We start from the raw sequence: 13,021 nt of genomic DNA, 5'->3' as shown, positions 1-13,021 counted from the left end.
GCCAGTAAACACTTGCAGAACAGGATTCAGGATTCTTATTCCTATACCTGTGCGTCAAATCCGCTCACAAATATTTACACACTTATCAATCCACTTTTGCATTTTGTTTGTTTAAACCGTGTTCCTCACCTGTCTTAAGCCACGCCCATTGCAAGGATGCGCCTGCTTTGACCACAAGGAAGCGAAAGGGCAAAAACTCGAAATCATTACTTGTGGACGCACCGCGAGTCAATCAAGATCTCCAAACACACAGGATAACTTGGACCATGGGCAGAAAATACGTCTTATGTGTCGGTGTCTTGCTTTGTTGCATTTCTATGATTGACAACAGAGGTGAGGGTCGTCTGATTTGGGTAGTCCTTTGAAACAAACCTTGTTTTACTTTCTTTTTTTATGCTGGAGACGAGTCGGAGTTTTATAATTAATTTATCTGTGTTTTTAAACGATGTAATTACGGCTCAGGGATGAATCAAGTCAAAAGGACAAGCTTGGATGTTCCTCAGTATATTCTCTCTTCTTGTGAGCTGCCGATTAGCCAGAGTTTACTATTAACCTGAACCTATTGTTTTACTGTGAATACACCTTTCAGACATTTTAAGTGGGCTTACATCAAAACTTTCCAAGTACTCCGTTGTAAATCCTGAGCTGGTTTACAGACGAATAAGGAGTGTCAACAAGTTGCCACAGTCAGAACAGGTTGGTTTACAGTCATGATGAAATAACATTTTGAAGTGATGTTTATAAGACAACATGTAATAATGCTTTATATTAACCTATCTCAGAACGCTGAAGAGGAGAGGATATCATATGCAATCACCATAGGCAACAGAAAGCTCCTGCTTCATCTAAAAATTAACAGGTATGTACAGTTCGTTTAATACTTGTATAGTACTACATATTCCCATTAGTAATTCTGATTCAGTGTCCAGCACATTTTTTTTTCTCTTCCTGTCAGAGATTTTTTACACCCAAGCCTTCAGTATTCACACATCACAACTGGCAACCACAGCTCATCAGTCAAACAACATGTAAGTTGACCGTTTCAGAGTGTGGCGTCTGCTAAAACTTAAGCTTTTTAATGTGGTTGCACTTCCTGTCTCTCAGGTGCATTGCTATTACCACGGAACAGTTGACGGTTACGAAGATTCACTGGTGGCGCTTAGTACGTGCTCTGGCCTCAGGTTTGACTATTTTCTATTGTTATTCTGTTCTCATTCCTTATTCCCTTTTTTGATAATAACTGGAGCTGGATTTTGGCCCTGATTCTGTGATCACAATGTAATGATTATGTTCAGTTGTCATGTAATCATATTTTGCTGTAAAATTAATACTTTAAGGCTAAAGTTTTTAACCCAGACTTCATAACCTTTAACTTATAGTTTCCAAATTGTTATTTACCAGTGAGCAATAATAGGTCATTTCCTCATTAACATGTGACATTGATTTAAAGACTACAGAGGCCAAAGCACAGCCTTATAGTAAATGTGGACAATTTTCAACATTTTTTTCCAAACTGTATCCTTCATGCTCATTATTTCATGTAAAGTCATGGCATATGTCTAATATATAAAAATATATATCATATGGTACATCTGCTGTGTGCTGCTTCTCTATAGGGGCCTGATCATCTTTGGAAATGAGACCTATGGACTTGAGCCTGTGCCACAGTCTGCCACCAATGAGCACCTTCTGTACCTACTGAAGGACATTCAGTCTGAGCCTGTCACTTGTGGGGTTGTCCATGAGACTTCTTCAGGACAAAACCACGAACCCTTTGAACCTGGCCACTCTCTGACCTCACTGCTTAGGGTTAGGATGCTCCCTTCATTGACTGTTATCATTTAGTGTGAGCATATTCTGGAAAGTGGCTGAGGCTTTTCAGTGAGAACTTTTCCTCATTCTTTTGTTTCCTCATTTAATAGATGAAGCGCAATTTACCGCAAACCAGCTATGTGGAGTTGGTGCTGGTTGCCGACAATCTTAGGGTGGGTGTATGTTACTACTATTCTTTAGTGTTAACTATAAATTTGCTGACTCATCCACGACCTGCAAATGTGAAGTGACTCATTGACATCCTGCAAAAAATGTTGCATGGCTTCTCTTGTGCTTTGGATTACACTGTCAAAAGCATTTACAGGTCTGATCTAACTTTACAACTGAAAATGAATACATATTTTTTTGTATTCACAGTACAATTTCAGGAACAGAAATGAGACAGCGGTCCGAGAAGAGTTGGTGGAAATAGCTAACATACTTGATGGTGTGAGTTTTTTTATGTTGTTTTTAAATTTAAAAAAAACAACTGTTAAATTTGTATTAATTATAACTGTGTTTCTGTGATATTGCTGTGCTATGCTATGAAATACTCTGATTTTCTTTTCTCTTTTCCTCTAGTATTACAAGCAGCTAAATATCCGTGTCGTGTTGGTTGGCCTGGAAATCTTTAAGGACGGTAATCCATTCAGTGTGGAAGGGTCTGCGGGAGATGTTTTGGGGACTTTTGTTCAGTGGAGGAAGAAAACTCTACTACCAAAGACCAGACATGACATTGGTCAACTCCTTGTGTAAGTAATGTCTGTCCTTTGTCTTTTTTTGAGTAGTAAGATGCCATCAGAGGACAGATTAAATATGTGTCCCTTTCTCAGTGGTCGGCCAACACCATACAATGGAGGTGTGTTAGGTATGGCCTTCGTGGGCTCCGTCTGCTCTGTGGCGACCTCTGGGGGAATCAATGTGGTTAGTTAAACTCCTTTCATTTCCAACAACAGTTGATACCTATATGAGCTTTTGTGTAGAAACTGATACTGTCTGCATTATTTATGGACGCTTTTTAAGTGAAGCTCATTTTCAAACAGACTAGACGACAGTGTCTATCATAAGCTGCATGACGAGGCATCTCTTAGTGTCTGATAGGACACTGTTTTTTACTCATGTAAGGTAGTATAGCTGAAATAACTACACCCGTCTACATAATCCACCTAGAGCTTCATCTTCATTTCAGATGATGTAATTGAACAATTGGAGGCCGTATTTCCACACTGGCAATTAATGAAATCAAGCAAAATGCCATTTTTCATCACAACAGAAGAAATATTTTTGTTTTATCTAAGATTATAATATTTTTGACTAGTAACTTTGTTTCTCATCAAGAGTAATATATTTAAGTATATAAACTACTGCGAATATATTAGCACAAAGTGTCTTTGGTGTGTTTTCACAGTTCAGCAACGACGACCTGATTCGTGTCTCTGCTATTGTGGCACACGAGATGGGACACAACCTGGGTATGAGTCATGACAACGGCCGCTGTTCTTGTGAAGGAGGACCCTGCGTCATGGCAGCCACTGTTAGGTACAATACTATAAACACGTATCAAGGAATAATAAGAAGAAACCCTATGATTATTTTCTATTATTATTTTGTTATGTGAGGGCTTTGTAAATAGACAGTTCGATTAATAGCTTAATCTGTCACCCTGTAGTGGTTCCACCACTTTCAGCAGTTGCAGTGCAATGGACTTTGAAAACCTGATCCTCCGTGGAGGAGGCATGTGTCTGAAGAACCAGCCCTCCCCATCAGATGTGGTCAGCTCTTCCAAATGTGGCAATGGCCGACTGGAAAAAGGAGAGCAGTGTGACTGTGGCACACCAGAGGTGAAGTGCTGTCTTCCTGATTGTTGTGCATTTATTTTTTTAACACTGTCGTCATGTAATGTAACAGGCAGTACTGGATGTGTTTTTTGAACGGGAAGACCTGCTTTCACACAGGTATTTTAGATGTAACAACCAGTAAATGTGAATGAATACATGATAACTTATACACACATAGCTTATACACGCCGAAACAATTCTGTGGTCGATTCCTAATCAAGACGAACATTTCTGAATGAATCTTATGCTACAAACTTAATGAGTTTAGAGTTTGAATTATTCTGGTTGTGTTGAATTCTTTTTTATTACTTTTTTTGTCTTTGATAAGTATTTAATTTCTTACAGGAATGCGATAATAAATGCTGTGATGCTGCCACTTGCCGTTTAACACGTGGGGCTGCCTGTGCTCAGGGGGAGTGCTGTGTAAACTGTCAGGTTGGCACTGAGTAAAGAAAGTAAATTCCGATAAGGCAAAGGGCAACCTTTTCCCTTAAGAATATTTCTTGTGGTATGTAATTGTTTTTTTTAGATCACAGTGTCTGGAACGCCATGCAGAGAGTCTGTCAATACCTGTGACCTTCCTGAATACTGTGATGGTGAGAGGGCATTCTGTCCCGATGACTACTATATGATGGATGGCCTGCCTTGCCAAAGCAATACTGCATACTGCTTTGAGGGAAGATGCCAGACATATGATTTTCAGTGCAAGCATCTCTTTGCATCAGGTACATTCAGTTATGACTGTGGTTAATCCAATCAACAGTCTCACAGGAGATAGTAATCAGATATAACTTTACTTCTCTTGGAATTAGTGTTATTATTTTTGTCTTGGGCAGACGAGGCAACAAAGGCATCAGATATTTGTTTTCAACATGCAAATATTCAAGGAGACGCATTTGGGAATTGTGGCATCACCAATTCAGGTTTCATCAAATGTGCTGTGGCGTAAGTACTCATGGATCCATAAGAACTGTGAAACTTGTAAGGAAGGGGTTGTAGCAGCGGTCATGTTACAGTCAGGATCAAGTTCACAGGGGTGGATGGCTTAATCATTTATTACGAGACACAGCACAAAGCCCAGCTATTGAAACTATCTGGGTCAAATTTAAGATTTTCAATTTTCTCTTGATAAATAATACCATCAATCCTTTCAACAGAGTTGGGCTAAGTAGACTCTTATGGAACCAGCTTTACAATCTTTCATCGCTGTGGATTAATTTAAACAAAATTATGTGATGCAATGCTTTGTGAGTTGAAGGACAGTTTAGGTTTATTATTCTCTCTGTCTTATACTAAACATTTTCCCTTGAATCTGCACTGCAGTAACGCCATGTGTGGAAAGGTGCAGTGTGCTAACGTGGACGTCAACAAACCTCCGAGTGGTGCCAAAGTCAGCATCCAAATCGTCCAAGGGTCACGCTGCATTAATGCAGATTTCAACCTCGGCACAGATGTGCTCGATCCTGCTTATGTGAACACTGGCAGCCCTTGTAGTCAAGGAAAGGTGAGCAGACTTTGAAAACTGCGAGGTGTTTTGAGAAATGTGCACATCAGAGAGAAGGAATGTAACGAGGAACAACTTTCTGTTTTCTGAAAAGTACCGCCAAAGTGAAAATGGAAAAGACGACACTGATTGGCATTTCTAATAGCATTATAACTTCTACGTCTTCTTTTTCAGGCCTGCCTTAATTTCCAGTGTGTAAATGCCTCAACGCTCTTGCCTGATTTGAATTGTGATGCCCAGAGAACGTGCAATGGCAGAGGGGTAAAATTACATTTTCCTTGCCTCTGTTATCAACTGTTTAAAAAAAAAAAAAAAAAAAAGATCTGACTTTGCTGATATAATTACTTGTCTAGGTATGTAATGACCAAGGGAACTGCCACTGTGATAATGGGTGGGCTCCACCCAACTGTGACAAGGCAGGACGAGGAGGCAGCATAAACAGTGGTCCAGCTCAAATAGGTGGGTTTCAAGTTCTCCTATTGTTTTACTTTTCAAGACAAATTGAAATGTAATCTAATACATATAATGAATAAGTTCTTTTTTTCCCATCTGATCTGACTACAGATTACTCGCTCAGGAATGGCCTATTGATATTCTTTCTGTTGGTGGTTCCTCTTCTGGTTGTTGTCATTCTGGCACTTCTCTATGTCTTTAAGAGAGATACCTTAAACGTCTGCCTGAAAAGAAAGCGAAAGTAATTCAGACACATTAAAACAATTGATAGACATCTGTGTATTTATATTTTGATGGAAAGTCGATGACGTTTTTTTGTTGTTGTCTGTTTTTACTTTTTTTTACAGATCAAATTATGCTCAAAATGGAAATGCAAACAGACAGACAAACACAAATGATAATACAAGTCTCCCGACACAGTTTCGAGCACAGTCTCCACCTGAAAGGGTAAATCTTTTTCTAATCTTGTCATCACTGCAGGGAAAGCTGTGCAATGTTTACTTTGCAGTTTTAAAATCTGGTTGTTGGGTTTTTTCTTTTTTGTTATGTAAAAGAAACCACAAGGTAAAATTTCTTTCTTATTTCTAGCCTGGAAATCTACCTGCTACTCCAGTTTCTGGGTAAGAATTGATTTAATCTTCTTAATTTCTTAATTTTCGACCCCTATTGCCCTCACCAATTCAGAGGCAGCAGGGTGTTCACTGCATTTGTAGACCTGTTTGACTTGTTGAATGTCTGCAAAACCTGTCAGTTCCAGGTATGGAGAAGTGAATGACTGGAATACAGCTACAAGCACTATCCCTGCCCCACATCAACCACCTCCAAGGCAGGGCCCTGGAGTCCCCAGACCAATTCCTCCCAAGCAGCCATTGAATTGATGTTCTTTTTATCACAAACATTTGTATGTATGAAGTTTACAACCATTTTACACCTTATGAAGAGAATTTTAACAATTTACCGGCACCTTTCACAGTTTGTCTGCAGTGTCATTGTGATGGATGAGGCTGCTAAATGTGTAAATATTTAGTGGAATATGTATATTTGTATTAATTCTTTCTAATTTTAGCACAGCAAATGTAACAAAAGGAGTCTTTTTTATGTCTATTTAGGGTTTTGGGGGGGTGTTTTTTTTTTTTTTTTCAATTTCTAAAAAAGTATTTAAGATTTTGTGAATTTTGATGAAATGGATGTTGATTCTAATAAAATCATGTCTTGCAACATTTGTTTATTATATGTGTATTGGAAGGCTGACAATGCTTCTGTACTTCCTCTGTAAATGTAAGCCCTATAATGTAATTTTATCTATATTTTGCTGCTTATCTTAACATAGTTTTATCTAAGTACAAGACGCTGATTCTCCTCTGCCGCATTCTCACACAGCAATGTCAATCAGATGGACACACATATGATTAGAATGGTTAAGGCCTAATATCTGAAAGTAATTTTTATAAAATTATGATGATGAAATTCTTAAATATAAAATGATTATCAGAAGAATTGAAGGAAAAGTGATCAGTAGAAATCAATATATTAAACGGCATTTCACTTTCCAGACTATTTTATCATTAATACACTGATTACAATAATTATTGACACATTTTCTCTTACCTAATTATGAGGAGACTACTATTTCCTAATTTCATTACATTTTCTCCTCCGCCTGTTTAAGCCTGATGCTCCTTTATTCTGAAAGGATTATGGAAAACTGAAAGTCACGTGATTTCCCTCTCGTCTCGAAAGCGGAAGTAAACAACGACCATCCATGGCGGCTTTTTAAATTAAAACGCGGAGCTCTGAAGCGGCTCCCCGGTAAGGCATGGCAGGAGAAAAGACTGCGGATGTCGGTGCGGCTCCGGCTTGTCTGTGCGTCCTCTGCGGGCTTCCTGCGGCCGGGAAGTCCACCCTGGCCCGGACGGTCCTCCGCACCGCCGCAGAGTCCGGGTGGAGGGCCACCGTGGTCCCGTACGACGACCTGATTCCGGATCGGGCTTTTCAGAGCAGAACTGTGGAGGACCGAGTCTCACTGCATGATGCGGTAATAACAACTGAGTGATGCCAACACCATTCATGACAGTGATGAGATTTGGGTTTGTACTTGTGAACTCTGGGATCTCATGCACTGTTGTTATTACCATTATTTCTTACAATTCTTAGAGCAAATAGTCACTTAGATCATATTTATTCCCAATTAGAATCCACATCACCATAAGTACTGTTTTTATTATTTGGCTGTGAGCCCCGAAGAAATAAATTCACTTTCATACTTTCAACACAGTTTTTTATTTTTTTGACTGGAGACATTTCTTTCTCTTATCAGCCCACTGAATGGAAGTTGCACAGACAGGTCGTGTTGCAGTGCATTGAGCGGTTCTTCATGAAACCTGCAGTGGTGGCAGAGCTGCCAGTCAAATGCCAGATCAATGGTGGTGTGTGGGAACAATGCATCCAAGATCTGCTGCGGCCTGAAGCTTTGGACCACTCTGGGCCTGACCAGAAACCACTTGTCTTTCTACTGGATGACAACTTCTACTATCAAAGCATGAGATATGAAGTGTGTCAGCTTGCCAGAAAATGTAAGCAGTCTGGTTTCAGCACACAGAATAAGCCCCAGAGTTAAGTTTTTACAGGAGGTGTAGCACATGTAGTTTTGCCTTTTTTTAGCACTTATATTACTTTTCATATGTCAAACCGCAATTTTTAAGCAAAGTGGGAGGCATAATCTCAAATCACTTAAAGCTTTTTAATCTGGGAAGTTTGGAGTCTCTTCCAAGAGCCACTGTGTTGCATGAGAAGAATATACAATTTTTACGTATGTGTTTCAGTGGCAAATGTGCAGTCATTTCAGGTTCCAAGTAACTTTGTGTTAATGTTCCTGTTGCTGGTGGCTGATTTAATGACTAGAAATCTGAAAAACCTTCAATACACTATGGAAAATATATCCTTAAATATGTTCTCATGCCATTTGGTCAGATTGCTTTGTTTGGCTGTCTCTGCAGGTTCACTGGGGTTCTGTCAGGTGTATCTACACTGTGAATTGGAGTCCTGTATCATCAGAAATCAGAACAGGCCCCAGCCCATTCCCACTGAGGTGATTTTGGAGATGGTGAAGCGTTTGGAGTCTCCAAACCCACAGAAGAACCCATGGGAGAAAAACAGCATTTTGCTCAACACTACAGAGAATTTATCCAAATCTGGCATGTAAGCAAGCAGAATACAATACTAAATACTTCAGTGTGCTAATCAGGTATTAAATTGTTGACTCTGTGGCTTGTCTTCAGCAACAGAGTGATGGACTTGATCTCTTCTGCACTAAACAACCCACTGAACCCTGTAGAAGACAATATTGAACAAAAGGTGTGTCACTGTTAAGATGAATTTGTGCAACTGCAGCATGCAGAATTGTAATGTTATGTAATCTTCCCTATGCAGGAAGCTGACCGCCAGAAATGTGCTACTAGTGTGGTTCACCAGGCTGACCAGGCCTGTCGACGCCTGATCTCTGAAGCCATGAAAACTGCCCGAGGTCAGCTGAGAGTTTCAGTAATATTCCACACATCTCTGTCATTTGCAGCTCTACATAATGACACTATTGTCTCCTTATCTTCAGAAAATCAAGTATCCTCTGAACACATGAGGTCAGTGGCCACTCAGCTAAATGAATCCAAGACAACATTTCTTCAGAACTTTAAAAAACAGATACTTCAGCAAACATCTTTCACTCAAGAAGAGGACCTCGATGTGGAACATGTGGTGAAAAAAGCAGTGGCTGTTTTTGACCATGAGAAAAAGGAAATCTTGCACAGAATCATAAATGACCATAAATGACTTTTTATTTTTAATTATACGTGAATGTGTGTAATTTGTGTTTAATAAAATGTAAATGTAATGTACCTTTTATGTTTAGTCACTCTTCATTTAGTGAAAAATTGCAGCAAATTATTTGGGTAAATAAAACAAGCCAAAATTCAACATAAGCCACAATGCAGAGGCCATGTACATGATTTTAATTTCAGTCTTCCCCTCTCAACCATAAAAGGTTAATCACATACTGGTTCACCAATCTATTACCTTAAACCAAGACTATCACAAGATCCAAAACCACTACTTAAAAAAAGAAGTAACATTATTTCACATTACATCATCACACCATTACCTTGGATCTTTACCGGGCCTCAACATCAGCTACTACATAAATGAGACTTGGCTATTAAAATTTTATACATATTGTGTCACAAAGTTACTTGACAGTTTATAAATATCTGTAGAAAAAGATTGAATGTATATTTAAGTAAAAAAAAAAAAATACAAGGGAAAAAGAATACCAAAATCTAATCTAAATGAGTCTAAAATAATGACTAATTTGGTCGGACACAAACTACAGTCTAATGAGTGAGGTATGAATAAATAAATAGAACAACAAACAAGAATTATAATCAGTCTATCTGGACATAAACTTCAATTTTGGGCAGAAAATGCATCATTACGCCATCAGCCTTTTAACATCCCACTTTACTCACTCTCTTAGAAGTCCATAAATAAAGTGAGATAGTAACTTTGGAATATAATAAAATTGAAAAAAAAAAAAAATCTATATATATATATATATATATATACACACACAGACAGTTGACATAGTCCTGCGTTGAATACAGAGCAGGTGAAGGTTGTGCCATTTTTAAATACTGTAAATGTACCTTTCACTTGAACTGCTCCATATGTAGCTGCCTTTCTACAGTGAAACCCTGGTGAGTCACTATTCGTACTGTAAGATGTGCCTATAGTTTTGTCCATTCAGCATGATTATGAAAGGCTCAAAGTTGACAGCAATGTGAGGCTGTAAGGAAAAAAATATAGATGTGTGTAATGAGTGTAAAATAGTGAAAAATTAAAGATATGAATCAGTGTCAGTGCGTTTAAGCACTGCTCAAGCAAAATACTGAAAACACAAGGGTCTATGTCTCCACGTGTTTCATTTTTTATGTTGACCACGTGCAAAATGGCATGCAAAGTCATATTTGTCTATGCACATGTGTCCACAGATGTTGCACTGGAATGGATGCTCATAGCCATGACAGCCCATGTGAACGGTGTAGAGAATATTGTCAGAAAAGTGAATATCACAATGCTGGCATTTATGCAAGAGTTGTGAATCTGGTGCAGCTAGGGTGAGGGTGGGTGTGCTCGGCTGGCTGTTGCTTACGCTCGCAGTGAGAGTGTTCATGTTGTTGACGAAACCAAGGCCAGGAACAGGACTGCAAGAGCCATGGCCTGAGGTGGGAGATTCTTTTTTAGATGGTGATGTCTGTACTGCGTTTGAACATACTACAACCTGTTCACTTGACACCTGATGTATGAGAATGGGCTTCTCGTCTTTTAAGGACTCCCTGTCTGGAGATGCAGGAGTCTGGGACTCAGGGTGAAGGTCGGCCAACTGGCCAGCAAGTGTAGACAGCTGGTCCAGTGGGTTATTAAACGTCAAACCGTTAGTGCCCCTGTTGCAACTGGGAGTATCATCCACCTTGGGGAGGTTCTTAAACTCATTGCCATTCAAATGGTGGTGGATCTTGTGAGACAAGTCATTCAGATAATCCGATTTTTGCATCACCATGGGAGGGGGGTTGAAATTAATGAGCAATCGTCTGCTGAAGCCCAGTGATCCGGTCCTCTTCTGCAAGGCACTCAACATTCTTTTATTAGAGAAAGGAGACCGGGCAACCCTCGTGGGCAGAAGTTTGTGGCGGCGGCGACGATGGTGAGAGAGGTTGCTGCGGTCACTACAACGGAAGGCGCAGAGGTCACACTTGTACGGCTTCTCCCCCGTGTGTGACCGCATGTGAGCTTCTAAGTGGCGCTCGTACGCTGAAGCAAACGGGCACAGTTGGCAGCGGTGAGGCTTTTCTCCTGGGTGATAATCAGGGGAGGAAATAAATGCAGTTAGTTGGCATTAAATATTCTCCTGTGAAGGAATAAATAGCAATGGGGCGATAAATAAGAAATTGCATGTGTGCAGCACAAGGGACAGCAATACAGCAATAGATAGTCATGGGATATTCATCGTTATTGGCCTACTTAATGCAATTCACACCATAACTGGAGCTGAAACCAAAACTGTTGTCTTTTCACTAATTATTTAGACACACGTGCTTGGCATCGAGTGTCATTTTATTTGTATTAGAAATGCCCACATACTTGCCCCAGGTGTGTGGCTTTTCAGTTTAAAGCTTTAACCTATTATCCTGATTGTTATACAATGTTACTGTTTTTATTGTTATTTATAAATGACAAAAGAAGCTGGGACCAGGGAAAAACTTAGCTGGACTTTTTTTTTTTAATAAAAACACTAATCCACCCCACTGATCTAAAACTTCTGTGACAGAACATACATTTGCTGATATATATGATGGTAGTGATTCATGGTGAATTGCAGCTATGTAACATGTTTTAGGGTCTGGACATGGTGCGGGATTAGTGGATGACAGCAGTGTAAACACTCACCTGTGTGGATGCGGATGTGCTCTATCAATCGAGCCATGCCCTTGTTGGCATAGCTGCAGTAGCTGCACTTGTACTTTCCGTCGCAGGTCCTCTCCAGGCCGTCCATCTGCACGTCCGACCCGTCCTCCGTGGACAGGCTCACCTCCACAGACGGAGGGTCCAGACCGTTCTGCTCACTTCTGGGTGCGGCTACAAACAAACACAGCATGTCTTTAACATCTTCATCAGTGCTCAAGAGACACGATGCTTTATCATTCACCGTGCGACTTTCCCACCGCTTTGAATCGGCTCCACTGCCTCCTTTTCTCCGCAAACAGAGCCCGAGATCATGTTGACATGTTGGGTTTGCTGTGTCAGGTATTCCTGAAATTCCTTCACAAAATCCACAGGCTCGGTCTTAATCTCTTCCATTTTCCCCTATCTGTGTTGAACCTGAGGGCAAGAGTCAACAGCTGAGCTTTCACATTTGACAGCTGATAGCCAACAGCAGCTAACACAACTAGCTGCCCATTAAAAAAAAAAACAACAACAAAACGTTAGCTCCTTAGGTGTTACCAACAGTGCTAACGCGAGCTAACAGCGATAGTTTCACACCAAATCTACCCAAGTCCACGGCTTACCTTTCAGAAACCGAGAGACATCATCGTTAAGCTGAAAGAAAAGGAGAAAACTGATCCTGGGGGATGGACAGTCGGAGACAATCGTTGCCAGGTGAAGGACTGACTGCTTCCGTTTTCGGACACCTCTGTCTTCCGTGTATACCCGAAACGTACCAGCTGCCTTCCCGTGCCGTCAGGAAAAATAGAATCTAATACGCTTATACAGTCGAGTCTCAAAAACGCTTCTTACACCAGAGAAAGCCAATACACTTCCAGTGTAACCTGTTTATTTTTATTCGAATCCACAAAAACATATATAA

The 13,021-nt window shown here is 40.1% G+C and overlaps 3 protein-coding genes across 3 annotated transcripts; 2 read left to right on the top strand and 1 right to left on the bottom strand.

Annotated features, from left to right (window-relative positions):
* The first annotated feature begins 183 nt into the window (after window positions 1-183).
* adam9b (ADAM metallopeptidase domain 9b) lies at window positions 184-6,724 on the top strand. Its single transcript, XM_029527787.1, has 22 exons — window positions 184-333; window positions 590-696; window positions 783-859; window positions 956-1,028; window positions 1,105-1,181; window positions 1,617-1,809; window positions 1,923-1,985; window positions 2,191-2,262; window positions 2,395-2,564; window positions 2,646-2,736; window positions 3,221-3,351; window positions 3,482-3,653; window positions 3,996-4,085; window positions 4,180-4,375; window positions 4,487-4,595; window positions 4,974-5,154; window positions 5,329-5,415; window positions 5,508-5,613; window positions 5,719-5,848; window positions 5,955-6,054; window positions 6,196-6,227; window positions 6,359-6,724. The coding sequence occupies exons 1-22, from the start codon at window positions 267-269 to the stop codon at window positions 6,483-6,485; spliced, it is 2,451 nt and encodes an 816-aa protein (XP_029383647.1). The 5' UTR covers window positions 184-266; the 3' UTR covers window positions 6,486-6,724.
* A 635-nt stretch (window positions 6,725-7,359) lies between these two features.
* Window positions 7,360-9,491, top strand: pstk (phosphoseryl-tRNA kinase). The gene is made up of 6 exons (XM_029527740.1): window positions 7,360-7,642; window positions 7,925-8,180; window positions 8,604-8,805; window positions 8,886-8,961; window positions 9,037-9,130; window positions 9,215-9,491. The coding sequence occupies exons 1-6, from the start codon at window positions 7,424-7,426 to the stop codon at window positions 9,430-9,432; spliced, it is 1,065 nt and encodes a 354-aa protein (XP_029383600.1). The 5' UTR covers window positions 7,360-7,423; the 3' UTR covers window positions 9,433-9,491.
* On the bottom strand, window positions 9,420-12,856 carry LOC115059967 (zinc finger protein Pegasus-like). Its single transcript, XM_029527739.1, has 4 exons — window positions 12,723-12,856; window positions 12,378-12,534; window positions 12,103-12,291; window positions 9,420-11,508 (listed from the first exon to the last, which is right to left on the bottom strand). Exons 2-4 carry the CDS (start codon window positions 12,511-12,513, stop codon window positions 10,577-10,579), a joined length of 1,257 nt encoding a protein of 418 aa, XP_029383599.1. The 5' UTR covers window positions 12,514-12,534; window positions 12,723-12,856; the 3' UTR covers window positions 9,420-10,576.
* Window positions 12,857-13,021: the final 165 nt, after the last annotated feature.

Source organism: Echeneis naucrates, chromosome 19, assembly GCF_900963305.1.
Source record: "Echeneis naucrates chromosome 19, fEcheNa1.1, whole genome shotgun sequence".
Lineage (NCBI taxonomy): Eukaryota > Metazoa > Chordata > Actinopteri > Carangiformes > Echeneidae > Echeneis > Echeneis naucrates.
Note: the sequence above shows the minus strand (reverse complement) of the source record. Positions and strands in the feature narration are given on the sequence as shown.

Coding starts and splice junctions, on each gene's coding strand:
- pstk (XM_029527740.1), top strand. CDS start 7,424: ATGGCAGGAGAAAAGACTGCGGATGTCGGTGCGGCTCCGGCTTGTCTG. Junction 8,806..8,885: donor AATTTATCCAAATCTGGCAT/GTAAGCAAGCAG, acceptor GCTTGTCTTCAG/CAACAGAGTGATGGACTTGA. Junction 9,131..9,214: donor AGCCATGAAAACTGCCCGAG/GTCAGCTGAGAG, acceptor CCTTATCTTCAG/AAAATCAAGTATCCTCTGAA.
- LOC115059967 (XM_029527739.1), bottom strand. CDS start 12,513: ATGGAAGAGATTAAGACCGAGCCTGTGGATTTTGTGAAGGAATTTCAG. Junction 12,292..12,377: donor AGTGGAGCCGATTCAAAGCG/GTGGGAAAGTCG, acceptor GTTTGTTTGTAG/CCGCACCCAGAAGTGAGCAG. Junction 11,509..12,102: donor GCACATCCGCATCCACACAG/GTGAGTGTTTAC, acceptor ATTATCACCCAG/GAGAAAAGCCTCACCGCTGC.
- adam9b (XM_029527787.1), top strand. CDS start 267: ATGGGCAGAAAATACGTCTTATGTGTCGGTGTCTTGCTTTGTTGCATT. Junction 697..782: donor AGTTGCCACAGTCAGAACAG/GTTGGTTTACAG, acceptor AACCTATCTCAG/AACGCTGAAGAGGAGAGGAT. Junction 3,654..3,995: donor GTGACTGTGGCACACCAGAG/GTGAAGTGCTGT, acceptor AATTTCTTACAG/GAATGCGATAATAAATGCTG.